The sequence below is a fragment of the Urocampus carinirostris genome, chromosome 13, assembly GCF_059441175.1.
Source record: "Urocampus carinirostris isolate Australia breed hairy pipefish chromosome 13, RoL_Ucar_1.0, whole genome shotgun sequence".
Taxonomy (NCBI): Eukaryota; Metazoa; Chordata; class Actinopteri; order Syngnathiformes; family Syngnathidae; genus Urocampus; species Urocampus carinirostris.
This window is the reverse complement of record NC_142361.1, coordinates 24,843,702-24,859,306: the sequence shown is the minus strand read 5'-3', so window position 1 is coordinate 24,859,306 and position 15,605 is coordinate 24,843,702. Positions and strand designations below refer to the sequence as shown.

General features: G+C 37.7%; 1 protein-coding gene across 1 annotated transcript in view; it reads left to right on the top strand.

The window, feature by feature from the left end:
• Positions 1-15,605, top strand: part of col19a1 (collagen, type XIX, alpha 1) — a 223,093-nt gene that overhangs the window by 172,130 nt on the left and 35,358 nt on the right. Inside the window, exons 30-40 of the mRNA XM_088351663.1 lie at positions 942-983; positions 2,821-2,925; positions 4,344-4,397; positions 6,319-6,372; positions 6,923-6,976; positions 7,079-7,132; positions 7,258-7,302; positions 11,234-11,284; positions 11,431-11,475; positions 14,452-14,478; positions 15,311-15,364. Of these exons, the coding sequence (XP_088207789.1) occupies positions 942-983; positions 2,821-2,925; positions 4,344-4,397; positions 6,319-6,372; positions 6,923-6,976; positions 7,079-7,132; positions 7,258-7,302; positions 11,234-11,284; positions 11,431-11,475; positions 14,452-14,478; positions 15,311-15,364 (585 nt within the window). The remainder of the gene's footprint in view (positions 1-941; positions 984-2,820; positions 2,926-4,343; positions 4,398-6,318; positions 6,373-6,922; positions 6,977-7,078; positions 7,133-7,257; positions 7,303-11,233; positions 11,285-11,430; positions 11,476-14,451; positions 14,479-15,310; positions 15,365-15,605) is intronic.

Genomic DNA, 15,605 nt, shown 5'->3' with positions numbered 1-15,605 from the left:
AAAATAAGCCAAATCAATGAGTATTATTATCATGTTTAAGGAATTTTAGCATGACTTGTTTTTTCTGCTTTTAGTTCATTTTAATCATTCTTTTTTGTATTTGATTACATTAAATAAACCGTTTAAAGGGAAAAACATATTTCAAATACATTATTTTTTTTCTATCTTAATGCTAAACATAATACTAATTGTATAAACAAAGGGGAAAAAATCATGCATATTTCTTTTTATCTAGAAAAAACAAGTACAACTATGGTAAAATTGGGGGGGAGCATCTTTTCAAGTATAACTTATATAGGGGAAATAGTTAAATCAGCAAAATTAATAAGTGTTATTATTTGTTAACTTGTTTTATTTCTGCTACTTTCCATTTTTATTGGGGAATTTTTTTAGTTGTCTCAATTTTTTTTCTAAAAATAGACTAAATGAAGCTTCAAAAATGCCCAATCAAATCAAAGTATTCTATGTACAGTAGACACCCGGGAAACGACCTGTTCTCAGGGCTGGGTCACAAAAGGAAATTGCTGTATAGAAAACTAAGTGTTTCAAACCCCCGGAATCCCAGTTAAAACCTTTTTTCTACAAACAGCATCAAGTCAGTACTACTTTTGTGTAATATACAAGCACATTGTTAAATAACATTATAGATAAATATACATGTAAAGGAAAAATAACTTTCATCTACCTTTGACATGACTTGAGCTGGTAAGGAGGAGTTGCGGGTGGATGCAGGTGTGGAAGGTGGTTTGAATTTGATACATTTTTGGTTATATGAAATGATTTATTGTTGTTGTCATGTAGTCATTACGAGAGGTTCAAAACAAATTTCGTTCAACACCGTAAAGTGAAAATGTTGTATACAGGAGGTCTATTGTATTAACACGAAGCATGTTGTTTTTATTCTTTTTTTCACTTTTTTGTCTTTTGCTTTACCCTCTCAGAGTGCACTTCCGATTGTCGGTGAAGCGGGGGCTTTGCTCAAGGTATTTTACTGTTCTAATTATTGATAATTGAAGGTTGTCATAATTGAGTACATTATGTGTAACATGAAATGTGGATTTCTAATTACACATACAAAATTGTATGGCTTCCATTTGCTAGTTTGAGTGCCTCCTTGAAAAGGATTTGGATATATTTAGAAAATAACTTTAAGAGCTCATGTAACATCCAGAGAGACAACAAAAAGCGAATTACAAAAACCCGGCGTTATTTTCATTATTCGTTTTTTTTTTCTTGACACTGAGAGAAAATAAATAGAAAGCCCCTTTTTTCATGAGCTGAATATTATCAAGATAAACACTTTTGTTGCATAGAAATTGTTTTGAAAACCTTCAAGGTAAGCTTACAAAAGGGGAACCTTGTTTTTCCAGCGTAAAAGCATGCAACGGTCCAATATATGAAAAAGTACTTTTTGAGGGGTTGCTGAAACATATTTTTCAAGTGCTGATGCCATGATAATTCTTGAAAGCTTTGAACTGTGTACAAAGTAAGGGATGACTCGATACTGCTGCCCTGTGACTCGATACTATTCAAACTATAATATATATATTTTTTATATATATATATAAAACTGTAATTAAGTATTTTTATTATTATTATAAAGCTTCGTGTTTAAATTTTAAGCCTTCAAGAAATCTCTACAAACAAACAAATTACTACGTGGTGGTAAAGAGAATGAGCATACAGTATACAGTATGGCATAGGCTGGGTAATTGGATAGAATAGTTAGAATTAAATCAATCTTAATTAGGTCATTTTAATTTTCATCATAGGTGCATGTCCACTGTGAGAGAGCCAAACTAAAAAGAAAAATCCAGAAATCACAATGCATGATATTTTAATGATTTATTCGTGTGATATGGCTGCAACTAAGTATGTGAACACCTGAGAAAATGACTGTTAATATTTGGTACAGTGGCCTGTTCACTGTGTATACAGTATACAGTATATATATATATATATATATATATATATATATATATATATATATATATATATATATATATATATATATATATATATATATATATATATTATATGTGTATGTATGTTTAATATTTTCATACTAATGTTTATATATTTTCAATATTGTAACATAATTATATGATATATAATGATGTTATTAGTTTTTAAATATTAAAACATGTATATAATTGTACATTATATATTTCTATATATTATTCAAATACTTTTTTGCATGTGTTTTTATGTTATTAATATTTGTATTTAACTCATGTATATTATATAGAATTATGATAATAATAAGTATGATAATAACGATAATAATACTTAATATATTATTCAATAATTTCTTTCCTTTGCCATTATATATTTTTAAAACTATGTATATTTGTGTGCGTAAGAGATCCCACTGCCTTTCAAAACCATCATGTTAATTCTTCATCACCGACGAGCAGGTTTCTACTCAACTAAATTGTGACTTTTCTCTCACAAATTGGTATTTTTTTTTTTCGATTTTTGCCATTCAATATCTATCTAGGTGCTATTTTTCTATTGGCACATCACGAACGTTTCAGTCTGCAGGAAGCGGCAATAGTTAGAAGGGATCAGGAACGATGATATTTAAAATTCTCGCCTAAATGTCACAGCCGATGAGTTTGACAAAGTTCAGCACTCACCCCCACCAGACACGCGCTCGCTGGCTTCATATTATTTCTGCTCCCGAGACATTTAGAGAACACCTCGTGTCAGCTGGGGTCTTTGTCCTGCACTCTTGGGCGCAACATTCCAAATGAGCAAAATGCTGTATTTTCTGCAGGTCTTAATTGTGTCACCGTGTTTTCTTCCTGGTGCTGCTAGGATGCCTGTAGCACTTGCCAGATGAGAGGTTCAGGGTTGACTGGACAGAAGGGAGAAAAGGGCTCCCCTGGAGCGCTAGGCCTCGACGGCGTGGCGGGAGAAAAGGTACACGTGATTCATGAGTAAGATGCTGTGAACACGTATGACCCCATCATGTCACCCTGCATTAAACTTATCGAAGGAGAGACAGGGCTGTACCTTATTTTTAAATACGGATATATAATATAAAGGCGACATGACAGCTGGGTGGTTAAAACGCAGACCCACGGTGCACAGGTCAATTCCAGCTACCGGCCTACCAATACCGAGTTTGCATGTTCTCACCGTGCATGCATGGGTTTCCTCCGGTCACTCCAGTTTCCTCCAACATTGCAAGAACATGCGTCGCAAGTGAATGTGTAAGTCCACATAGTCCCAAGGTATGAATAAGCAAGTAAATTGTCTGCCTCTGTGTGCCCTGCAACTGCCCACTGCCCAAAAATGGCTGGGATGGGTTCAAGCACCCCCCGCGACCCTAGCGAGGATAAGCAATGCAGAAAGTGGATGGAAATGTAATTTTCGGATCAGTGCAGCTTCTTCCGTCATGTGGACCCTGTCCGTCGTGGTAAGGAAGGTGCTGAGACGATCAGCAAAACTTTCGATGAACATGTCCATCTACCTTCCTACCCTCACCTATGGTCACAAAAAACAAGATCCCAGTTACAAGAGGCTGAAATGAGTTACCTCCACAGGGTGGCTTGGTTCTCCCTTAGAGATAAGGTGAGAAGCTTGGCCATCCGAGGGACTCAGTGTCGAGCTCCCTCTCCTCCGTGTAGAGTAGTTGAGCTGGCTAAGGCATCTGATAAGGTTGCCTCCTGTACGCCTCACTTAAGAGGTGTTCCAGGCATGTTCCACCTGCAGAATCCTGGCGATACAGCTGACTGTGAACAGCCCACATCTTTGGCAACCATACGAGTAGATTTACCTTCTTCAAGACGTTTGACATCTCTCTTGTTGGAGCCATGATTCTTGCCAATCCACTTAGTCCAGGAGCCCTCCAAGGTGTGATAACTGCACTGTTTTTACCTGCTGATTAATGAACAGACTTAATCTAAGCCACAGAAAATTGACTAGATAACTCAAAATGCACTGATTCCAATTTTTTCCCTCAGCTCAGAGTGATTCCACACTTATTTCCCTGCACTTGCTCTATAAAAGTAACATTTTGTGACCATTGCAATGTCCATCCATCCATACAATTTCTGCACTGCTTATCCTCAGTAGGGTCACGGTCAGCTATCTCCGGGCAGTGGGCAGGGGACACCCTGAACTGGTTGCCATTGCAATGTATTTTCTAAATTTCTTTTAGCGTTTCTGAATGCCAATATGTTGCACTTTGGAATGATTGTTACATGTTTGTGATCTGAGTTGTTTTTTCTACAGAACAAAATGTTTGAGTGACTGGTGATTCCATACTTTTTGCTAGTGGTTGTTTGTGTGTTACCAACAATGTGTTTTTATGTGTGTGTTTGCCTTTCAAACAGGGTGACCCAGGTGTAAGAGGTCCAATAGGGAATCCAGGAAAAGAAGGCCCAAAGGTTGGATGATGATATCAGCATACGCACATTTTATTAAAACTTTTCATAAAACAAATTCCAGAAATCTCTTCTATAGTTCTACCAGCGTTAGAGAAAGTCAGTAATGCGGGTTGCACTAAAAGGTGTTGCTATGGTTACGGTGCTGCTTCACATTGATAGAAATAAGCACTTTAATTAGGTGTTTATATAAATTAAGGGTTTAAGTCTAGCCAGAAAAGCCGATTTGAGGTGATTTATTTTTTGACATGTTTTTGACATGTTTTTAACATGTTTTTTGACGATTTAGAGGCGGTTCAGTTTAACGGAGGAACGGCTCAAACGATATGACGCAGTGGGATAACGGTTAGATTCCATATGGTAGAACTATTCACAAAAGCTTGATCATCTTGTTTTTTTTGTCATTTTTATATCTTGATCTTGCTAATAATATTAAATGACCAATACATTCTAAGACTAAAGACAACTCCAGATGCATTTCAATATACTTCAATTTTAGTTGGGTTTAATGCACAATAAAATACAATTTACCAGTATAAGTGTGAGAGAGGGAGCATGTGAAATAGTGTGTGAGAGTGCTTGGGGAAACGACCACAGATAGTGTGAAGGTGTGTGTATGAGAGAGTTGTGAGAGAGAGTATTTGTGAGAGAGAAAATATGTCTCTGAGTGTGAGAGTATGAACATGAGAGAGAATGTTTCAGAAAATGTGAAAAAGATTATCAAGACTGTGAGATTGAATGAGTTAGGTTCTCTAACAATTAGAATTTTGGCGGTGTGAGAGGGATAGATAGTAAATGTGTTTGAGTGTGTGTGAGAGTGTCATTAAGAGGTAGTTTGCGTGTGTAAGGGAAGATTGGGAGTAAATGTGTGAGAGAAAATGAAAGACAGGGCCGTAAGTGCGAGAGATAGAGAGTGACTGAGTGAGATTGATGGGATCGAGTGGGAGAGAGAATATTGCGTGTGAGAGCGATCTTGTGTGTGTGAGAGATAGTTTAGAAAGTTTGGGAATAAGATAGAACGTTTAGGAGAGAAAGAGTGAGAAAAATAGGGAGAATGGTTAAAGAAAGTGTGCGACAGTGGAAACCTGTGTATGTTTGTGTGAGGCAGACATAGATAGGGCCTATGAGAGAGAGTTAGTGTGTGTGTGAGAGGGACCATTAAGTGATAATGTGTAAAAAGTATAGTGCATGAGAACTTCTGGGACTGAGATAGTGTTTGCGAGAGAGAGAATATAGTGTGTCAAAGTAAGCATGAGAGAGATTTTGATTGTGAGAGAGAGAGAAAGCAAGAGAGAGAATGTGTCGGAGAGAGATCGAGAGAGTATCAGTTATGAAAGAAAATGACAGCGGGCCAATGGGAAAAGTCAGTGTGTGCGAGAGGATCATCATCTGAGAGAAAATGCGTGAGAGTTACAGTGAGACATGATAGACTTTGAGAGTGAGATAGCATGTGAGTGAGAGAAAACATGTTAGCTAACTAGTTAGGAAAAACACGTTGGTTAACTAGTTAGATAGCAACACGAAAAAGCAAGTTAGCTCACTAGTTAGCAATTCTGAAAGAGAGAAAGATGGTTACACAGCAAAAGAAAGAGAATAGCAAACTAGCTAGCTTGTGAGCAATTGATAAAGAGAAAGACAGCAAGATGGAGAGAGAGATGCGTACATAGCAAGCTAGCTAGCAAAGAAAAAAGATTGAGCTTGCTCGCTACTTAGAGAGAGGTAGAGAGAGAATGTGTGAGAGTCCGAGGGTGTAAGAGACAAAGAGAGAAGGCCAGTAAGAGAATGAGAAATGGCGAATGATAGAATGTGAGAGGAAGAGTAAGAGGGATAATTTTAACAGAGAATGTGTGCAGGAGTATTAGTGCGAGAGAGAGCTTAATTGATTGACTGACAAAATATAACTTTTTCGTTTTTTCCTACGCAGGGAGTGAAAGGAGAGCGAGGTTTTTCGGGCCCCGCAGGAGATAAGGGCGATGAGGTGAGTGCTAAAAGTTGCCACAAAGTTGACATCCTTTCTTTCCAAACTTGATGACCTTTTTAAGTTGAATCCAACTGATCCAAAAAGTCCGAGTTGCACTAATTGGTTGATATGGGAGAGGCGAGCTTCGTTAAAGCTCTCATTTAGTTTAACAACTTTTGAAAATAGAAATGTCGTCTCTTTTCCTTCGATACGGACTTTACTACTTTTCTTAATGGAGCAACTTGCTCAGCGCCGTGAATTGTTTGGACTGTTGAAAAAGTCATTTAAAGTCTTTATTTTGTTAAAGTTCTCATATAAAAAGGACATAAAACTAGAGTGCAGTTTTATAAAGCCAAGACAACTAAAAATAAAAGACTATTAGATACAAAGCGCTGTTCGGGAGAAAAATTTGAATTTTTTATGTTCAATGGACAAATCTAAATTTGATTTAATTATCTTGTTTTTTTTCGTATATGAAGTTTATATTCAAGTGTTTATCGAATTGCTCAATCGTTTTTTTGTTTGTTAATCAGAATAACATTGAAATGATGACTTTTCACTTCTTCAGGGGCCACCTGGAGTCCCAGGACTTCCCGGAGTAACGGGTCGCACCGGAGATCAGGTAATTACGAAGACCAGCAAAATTAAATGTTATGTCGGCGTAAGAGATTAAACCCATTTTTTGATGCTGAATTCAATTGTCATTTCCATTTTCTTTTGATAGGGACACATAGGTCGTCCAGGTCCGATGGGTCACCCAGGAGCTAAAGGAGAAAGAGTAAAGTCTTATTATGTTTTGATCACATTTTTAACCTTTGATGTAGTAATCAATGATGTTGTTTTTAAACTTTTTTTGGTTTTATTAGCTTACTATAAAAAATGTTTGTGGTTTGTAAACAACAGGGAAATGAAGGAGCACCTGGTCGACCGGGACTACCAGGACCTCCGGTAAGTTTTTTTTAGATTAGGTAAATAGTCTCTATAGTGCCTATTGTTATCACATTCTAGATGTCAATTATACACTTTGGCTAGGCTGCCATAGACATCTGTCAAAGATATATTCGAGCTAGTCTGCTATAGACATCAAAGACCCAGTCTGGCTAGACGCCCATTGACAGCAATAGACGACAAAGATCCATTTGGCTAGGCTAGCATTGACAGCTATAAATGGTATGAATGAATGAATGAATGGTCTGCAATTATATAGCGCTTTCAGGTCAATGAATCCCAAAGCACTTTACAATGTGCTTCACACTTACCCATTCACACACACACTCACACACCAATTGCGGCCGTGCGGCCATGCAAGGCGCCAACCTGCTTATTGAGAGCATTAGGGATTCAGTGTCTTACCCAAGGACACTTCGACATATAACATGGAGGAGCCGGAAATCTAACCTGCGACCCCTTGATACCAAGACGAGCACTTTACCTCCTGAGCTACTGCCGCCCAATATGCCACTCGGAAACACTACCTTACATTTTTTGCATGGCCCATAATGAATGTCCATAATTGATATGTAATCCTTGCATTAATACACATTTCATAGTGCCCTGTTTAAAACGTTACCTGTAGGGGGCGATCAAGTGTCATAGGAAATGCCAAACAATTAGTCACAAGAGAAGGAAAATTGTAATGGCACCAGAGAGCAATGTCTCTGTCATTTTTAAGCAGATGTGTTGAGAAACATGGCAAAAATTTCAATCATTTACAAGCACAAAACCAAAAATTCACGCACTTTTCAATTCTTGAACAGACAACATTAGAATTCAAGCATTTTTTAAGAATTTCAAGCACCCTGAGTTCTAAAAAATAGTTATTGGTTGGTATCAGTAGGAAAAAAAACAGTTACCATAAATGCTTATTATTTCCTTTGTGAGGCAGGAAGATGGGGTTGACCACTTCAAAGAGATTTTTTGTATCCGGGGAATCCTTTTGGTCGCAGATGATAAAGATGCAATTTAGCTAGGCTGCCATTGACTTCTGTCGTCATCAAAGATGCAGCTTACCTAGGGTACGTAGTGCACTGGTGAGAACATTCGCCTGTCACGCCGAAGGTCCCCAGTTTGAGACCGGGCGGAAACACATGTTGGTCTTAAGAGGGATGGGCACCACCAGGCTCAACTTGCCGGAGAAGCATCACAGGAAATTGTGCCTCTACGGCCCTAGTGTTTAAGGGATCCAGCTAACTAACCCTATTGGCTATAGGCGTCAAACATCCATTTTAGCTAGGCTCACATTGATGGTTATTGACCTCAAAGATCCATTTTAGCCAGACTGACACTGACGGCTAAGGATATCAAAAATGCTTTTTAGCTAGTCTGACATTCAAGCTATAGACGTCAAAGATGCACTTTAGCTATGGTGCCTATTTAGGCTATAGCCATCATAGATCTATTTTAAATATTCTGCTATACATGGTAATAGACAGCAAAGATGCATTTCAGTTAGGTTAACATTGACAGCCATAAATGTCAAAGATGCGTTTTAGCTAGGCTGCCACCAACTGCTATTGTCATCAAAGATGCCCTTTAGTTAGGGTGCCCTATCAGGCTATAACCATCATAGATCTATTTTAAATATTCCACCATACATGGCTATAGACAGCAAAGATGCATTTCAGTTAGGTTAACATTGACAGCCATACATGTCAAAGATGCATTATAGCGAGTCTGCTATTGTCATCAAAGATGCAGCTTAGCTAGGGTGCCCAATAAGGCTTCATTTGTCAAAGATACATTCTAACCAGGCTCACATTGATAGTTGTTGTCAAATGTCTATTCTGGCTTAGCTGCCGTTACATTATAGTTAGGCTGTCATAGACATCAATGATTTATTTTAGTCAGGCTGCCATTAAATTTTATGGATGTCAAAGATCCATTCTGGCTAGGTTGCCATGTATGGCCATGGACGTCAAAGATCAATTTTAGCTTGGCGGCTATTGATGGCTACAGACATCTAATATCCATTCTGGCTAGTTATCTTTATCCACCATCAACTACTGTTGTCATCAAAGATGCAGCTTAGCTAGAGTGCCCAATAAGGCTGTAGTCATCAAAGATCCATTTTAACTAGGCTGCCATTGACGGCTAGAAATGTCAAAGATCCATTCTGGTTAGGCTTCCACCAACAGGTATAGAAGTCAAAGATCCATTCCTCTGAGCAGAAAGCTAGCATCATCAATTTCCAGGCCCACTATTAGCGCCATTGTCTTCTGCATTAAAATGTATTTTAATCTTTGAAATTCATGTTCCCGGTCTTTCTATAAATTGCACTAAAATATTGTTTTGTGCCATTCTGTGAAACGAAGTTGACCTATTTCCTATTTGAATCTAGTACATCCTCTTTCTTTATTTCAGATTATTTTTTGCTACTTCTACCAGACTAACCCTGAGTCAACTTCAATAACTAGCCCAGGATAAGAGAACTATACGACAAACAAATCCAATTAGGATGACATTGTGACAACCCGGCGGCTAGCATTGATGCATGTCGGTTTCCTGCAAAAGGCCAGCGAGTAAAGACGTCCAAATGCAATCTGTAATTCATCAGACGTCCCCTTGAACCTGTCTTCCCCTCCCCTGCACTCTGGCCCCATAAAGTGCATTCTGGGAGGACAGGGGACGGGTCAGGGGACAGATCAGGGGACGGCTCAGTGGCCTGAAAAGAACCACGGCACGCACTTGCTTCTAAATGAGTGCCATTGCTCCACTTCGTTTTATTGTTGTTATTTAAAACGCCGTCACGTAACCACGTTCATTTTTCAAAAACTGGGTAATCCAACTAATTATTTTCCCGCCGTTAACACGCCGTTACCGTTACTGATGGTCAAAATTGTTGCATTACTTTGACTGTAGAGCGCCAATGGTGGCGTTCCCCCCAAACCTGAAGCCGTGGTCAGCAGGGCGGTTCTATGACTAGATTTTCCGAACGCGAAGTAGTCCGCAGTGTATGCTGGGATTTATATACCGGCGTTTCATTGGCTAACCAATGTGTCAATCATCATTTGAATGATATATATATATATATATATATATATATATATATATATATATATATATATATATATTGTAATGATTATTCATGCGGGGCACCTGAGTCTGCTCCGTTGGCGCCAACAGCCGCGGACGCTGATTGGCTGCTTCCTCTTTTTTAAACCCCCGCTTTCCTGACAGCACTCGTCGGATCGTTTGTGAACCTAATCTACACGCTAGGCAAACTTTTGTGACTCCTGACTCTATCCTGCCTCCTCCTGAAATGCATACCTGTCAACCTGTACGTTTTTGCCGAACAAAGTAGGTTTATTATGCATTTTAAGACGTGTACGACGTACAAGAAAATGTACGGTTAAACGCAAATTTGTGGTAGTTGTGTAGTGAAAGGAAGTCCGTCTCTTTTTAGAGAACCGTCTTTTTCGGCTCAACTCATTAAAGAGAGCCGGCTCTCAAACGGCTCACTTGCTTTGATGCATTCTATTACGAATGACTATGTTGTATAAAAAAGTTTAAAAAAAGGAAGTATGAAAGGAGAAAATGAAAAAAGACAGGTTTGTGGTTATCAGTTTAATCAGTATATTACCAACAATAATTTAATGCAGAAAATGAATTCATATTTTGAATAAGAAAATTCTACTTGATTATATATGCATGTATTTTTTCCTTATACAGTGAACGTCCAAGCTACTTAATGTTTGAACTTTTTTTATAATAAACCTAATTTTTCAATTTATTATCGTTTTATCCTGTATACCGTGCTATCCGGAGGGCACCCTAATTTTATTGTAGCGACACAATGATTATAGAGATGATTCCGATTCTGTTTCAGAATATTTGCAAGTGGGATGAATTCTGAAATGATCTAATTCCCCTTGTTTTTTAGGGTATCCCTTACGAGGAGGGCAACGGGATGAGCAGTCTGTACAAGCTGCAGGTATAGAGCTCAATTCTGTCAAGCGTGCAGTCCAAACTGCTATGCTATCCATCATTTTGCAGGGGGAAAAAAAACCCGCCTGTGGTTAAAATGTGTTTGACCCGAATTGTTATAATGAAAGAAAGTCAAAAATCCTGTCTTTACAGAGCGGGGGAGCTATTTTGGGACCCCCGGGGGCACCCGGTGCTCCGGTAAGTATAATCACCGTTACGCCTGAAGTGATTCTTTTAAAGTGCACCATGACAAAAAACGTCAGCAGACAGTCTTGTTGGTTCTAGAGATTCTAAAACGGGAGGGTCGCCGGCCAAATGTGGCCTGCTAAATCATTTTGTGTGGCCCACAATACAATGCTGAGAGAAGTACAAAAGAAAAATGAGATGTATAACCTTACAGCAAAGTCACTCTTTTTATGCCATCTCGCTTTCTTTCTTGATTATCTTTTCTTTCTCTCGCCCCTCTCTCTCTCTGCTTGTTTTGTCGTTTTTCTCCTGTCTTTCTTGATCTCTTTCTTTCTCCCCTTTCTCTCTTTATTTCTTTGTTTTTCTCTCGTCATTTTTCTCCATTTCTCTCTCTCTCTCTCTTTCGTTCCTCTTTTATATTTCTATATTTCCAAGATGTATCTCTTTTTCTCTCTCTTTCCTTTCTTATCTGATTTTCTTGTTATCTCTTTGTCACTCTCCCGTTTTGTCTTTCTTTCTTTGGTTTTCTCTCTCACTCTTCTTCTCTTTCTTTATCTGTCATTTTCTCTCTCTTTTTCTCTTTCTTTATCTCTTTGTTTTCCTCTCACGTTCCCTCTAACTTTCTTTATATCTGCTTAATTATTTCTCTTATCTTTTTTTCTCTATTACTCTCATTTGATTTCTTTCTCTTTTTGTTTCTTTGTTTCTTTGTTTCTTTGTTTCTTTGTTTGTTTCTTTTTTTCTTTCTTGCTTTCTTGCTTTCTTGCTTTCTTGCTTTCTTGCTTTCTTGCTTTCTTGCTTTCTTGCTTTCTTGCTTTCTTGCTTTCTCTCTTTCTTTCCCTCCAAATTCTCCCATTTTATTTTTCTTTTTCAAAATCTCTCTTTCTCTTTTCATCTCTCACTCTATCTTTTTCTCTTGTTTTCTCTTTTTCTCTTTTTTTCTCTTCTTCCCTTTTCTCCCTGATTCTCTAGCTGTCTGTTTCTAATCTCTATTTTGCAACTCTTTCTCTCTCTCTCTCTCTCTCTCTCTCTCTCTGTCTCTCTTCATATCTCCCTCTCTCCTTGTATTTCACTCTCTTTTCTTACTCTCTATTCTAATCTTTCTCTCTCTTTCTTGTTATCGCTAACCTTTTTTCCCACTCACTTTCTCTTTCTAACTCTCTCTTCCTTTCTTTGTTTCTTCCTCTCTTTAATCAACAAGTCTGGCCCCTGTGAGACTATTTTTACCATGTGGCCTCTGAGCTCAAGTGAGTTTGACAACCCTGTTGTAGAGACTCTCAAACGAAAAGAGGGGGATGAAAATAAAACGCCCCTCCAGCGTTATCTCAGCTCCTGAGGTCCTCGTATCACACTCCGTCACATTTACGGAGCGCCGACGAGGCTAAGAGGCTTCCTGATTTTCAGTCAGATGTCTCGACCCCGGGATGCACAAAACTCAGCTATTTGCAAATGGAAGTCAGAGTTGGGCTACAAAAATGGCTGGCTTTGAGTATCCCCTTGCACACGCTCTTCCTTATCAGGCAGTTTGTAATCTGGTCGGGCCCCGGGAGACATCTAATCTAAGGTCCCCGCAGGGTGAGTTCTCCCACAACACCTGCATGGGGTTGGTGGTGGAAGAGACGTTTAAACCTTTAGGGTTCAGATAACTCTCCTGCCCGATCTATAGGTCAGCGCTCTAATTTCAAGTATTATATATTGCCCTATACAGTAGATGTATCATTGCAATGTTCTCATGATTTGTTTGATTCATGTGGGGAACATAATTATTTTGATTTACATTTTGGTGTTGATAACACAACTTCACTATTCAATTCATCATTCATTGAGTGGTTATCACTTAATAATGTAATGTACTTTTTTGTTTTGTTTTTTTGTTCATTTATTTAAAAAAATTGTATATATGATTTGCTTATTTATTATTTTTACTTTTAATTTTGTATTTTTTTTTTTTAAAATTTGTATTTATTATTTGGTTTTTATTTATTTTTTTTATTTATCTCATACTTTTATATTTTAAAATTATGTTTGGTTTGTTTGCTTTTATTTTTTTCATTTTTTATTTTGTAAAATTTAATAAAAATTATCATTGATTTTTTATTTGTATTTCTTATTATATATATATATATATATATATATATATATATATATATTTATATATTTATATAGTGGCTTGCGAAAATGTTTAGCCCCCTTGAACTATGTGACCTTTTACCACATTTCAGACATAAAAATATAAAACTGTAATTTCTTGTGAAGCATCAACATTAAGTGGGACACAATCATGAAGTGGAACCGACTTCATTGGATATTTTAAACTTTTTTAACAGATAAAACATGAAAAAGTGGGTGTGCAAAATTATTCAGCCCCTTTACTTTCAGTGCAGCAAACTCTGTCCAGAAGTACAGTGAGGATCTCTGAATGATTCAATGTTGATCTAAATGACTAACGATGATAAATGGAATCCACCAGTGTGTAATCAAGTCTCTGTATAAATGCACCTGCACTGTGATAGTCTCAGTGGTCTGTTTAAAGCGCAGAGAGCATCATGAAGAACGAGGAACACACCAGGCAGGTCTGAGATACTGTTGTGGATAAATTTAAAGCTGGATTTGGATACAAAAAGATACAAAAATATACTTAAACATCAATAAATAAGAATATTAGAAATAAATAAATTATAGAAATTAAAAAATAGTTATACAAAAATACCATAAAATAAAATATATAAAAAAATAAGTCAAATACAAATGAGATAAAGATATTAAAAATATTTTTTTAAATATGTATGAATATTTATAGAGATGTTTTCAAAATGGGCAGAATAAAGTTTTACTTGGAAAGATTATTTTTTATATTATCATTATTTTGAGCTAGGGTATTCTTCTTTTAATGTGTACATTCCACTATCACCATCAAAACACACATTTCGTCCGCGTACCGCACGATATTTTTCCGAGCACGCTTGTCACATTTATCTTTTTTTAAAGGGCCCCAAAGGAGACGAAGGACTCGCAGTAAGTTGACACCTTTTTCCCTCTCACGACAGATATTTATTTGATATCTTTCCTTTAAAGTCACAGTTGTCAGTTCAGTTGATTTCAATCGATGCACACAACTTCGAAAAATATGAAATAGTACGACCGGTTTCCTCCTCCCCCTCCCTGCAACCGCCGGGAATTCTTTGTATACGTGGGGCCAATAGTACATTTTATTGTTTTGCTGCTGCACGATTTTTCACCAGAATGTTAATTTGACGTTTTAATAAATTGCGAGAGCGGCGCCCGTGCCTTGGCGGAATTGCCTCGATCCGTCTCGCAGCTGATCCTCCTTTTACTCGCGACAATCTACATGTGTGACAATTACCCGAGCGATCCATCTTGGTCGGGGCCGGTTGGCCCCTCTTTGGTGGGTAATTGGGGGCCCGGGAACAAGATGAGCTCAATAGAGGCTGTCGAAGCTGCGAATAGCTCTCTATTTTTAGGCCCTGATTGGGATTTTTCAAATGGGGCGGCTCTTTCTCCGTCTGGAATTGTGTCATAGATCATGCGATATTGTGTGAAATATGTTTTTCCGGGGACGGTATCGACGGGTGAAAGTTGGTATTAAGACCTAACCGAGAGCGGGGATCGAAACGTGCGACGTCGGGTTTAGATTTGATGTCCTAACATATGACAGCTATAAAATAAACACTTTTCTGAAATGCTCATCAACTACACTTAAAAGACAGACGGACCAAAAATAGGAACAGTGAATCTATTTATATTTTTCTTCACAAACTGTGCGTTGTTATTTTTTGTTGATGTTTTTCTTCGACACAGCTGAGTGTTTTGTTTTGGATATTGATAGGGTGACCCGGGGCTCATGGGGTTACCTGGTCTTGAAGGTCTACCTGGAGCAAAGGTAAGCCAATGCATCTCATCAACATAAATAAATGAAAAAAATACTTAAATGCATTATAATTGGGAAAAAAAACATTTTTTTAGGATTTAATATTAATAAAAACTTGAAAATATATGAGTTTTTAACGTTTTTTTGGAAGAGACGGGGGCATTTTTTTCTCAAAGAAAACAAAAGTTGCATAGCAACTGACAACATCGTTATAGTGTCCCCAAGAGACAAACCGAATGTATATCAACTGACA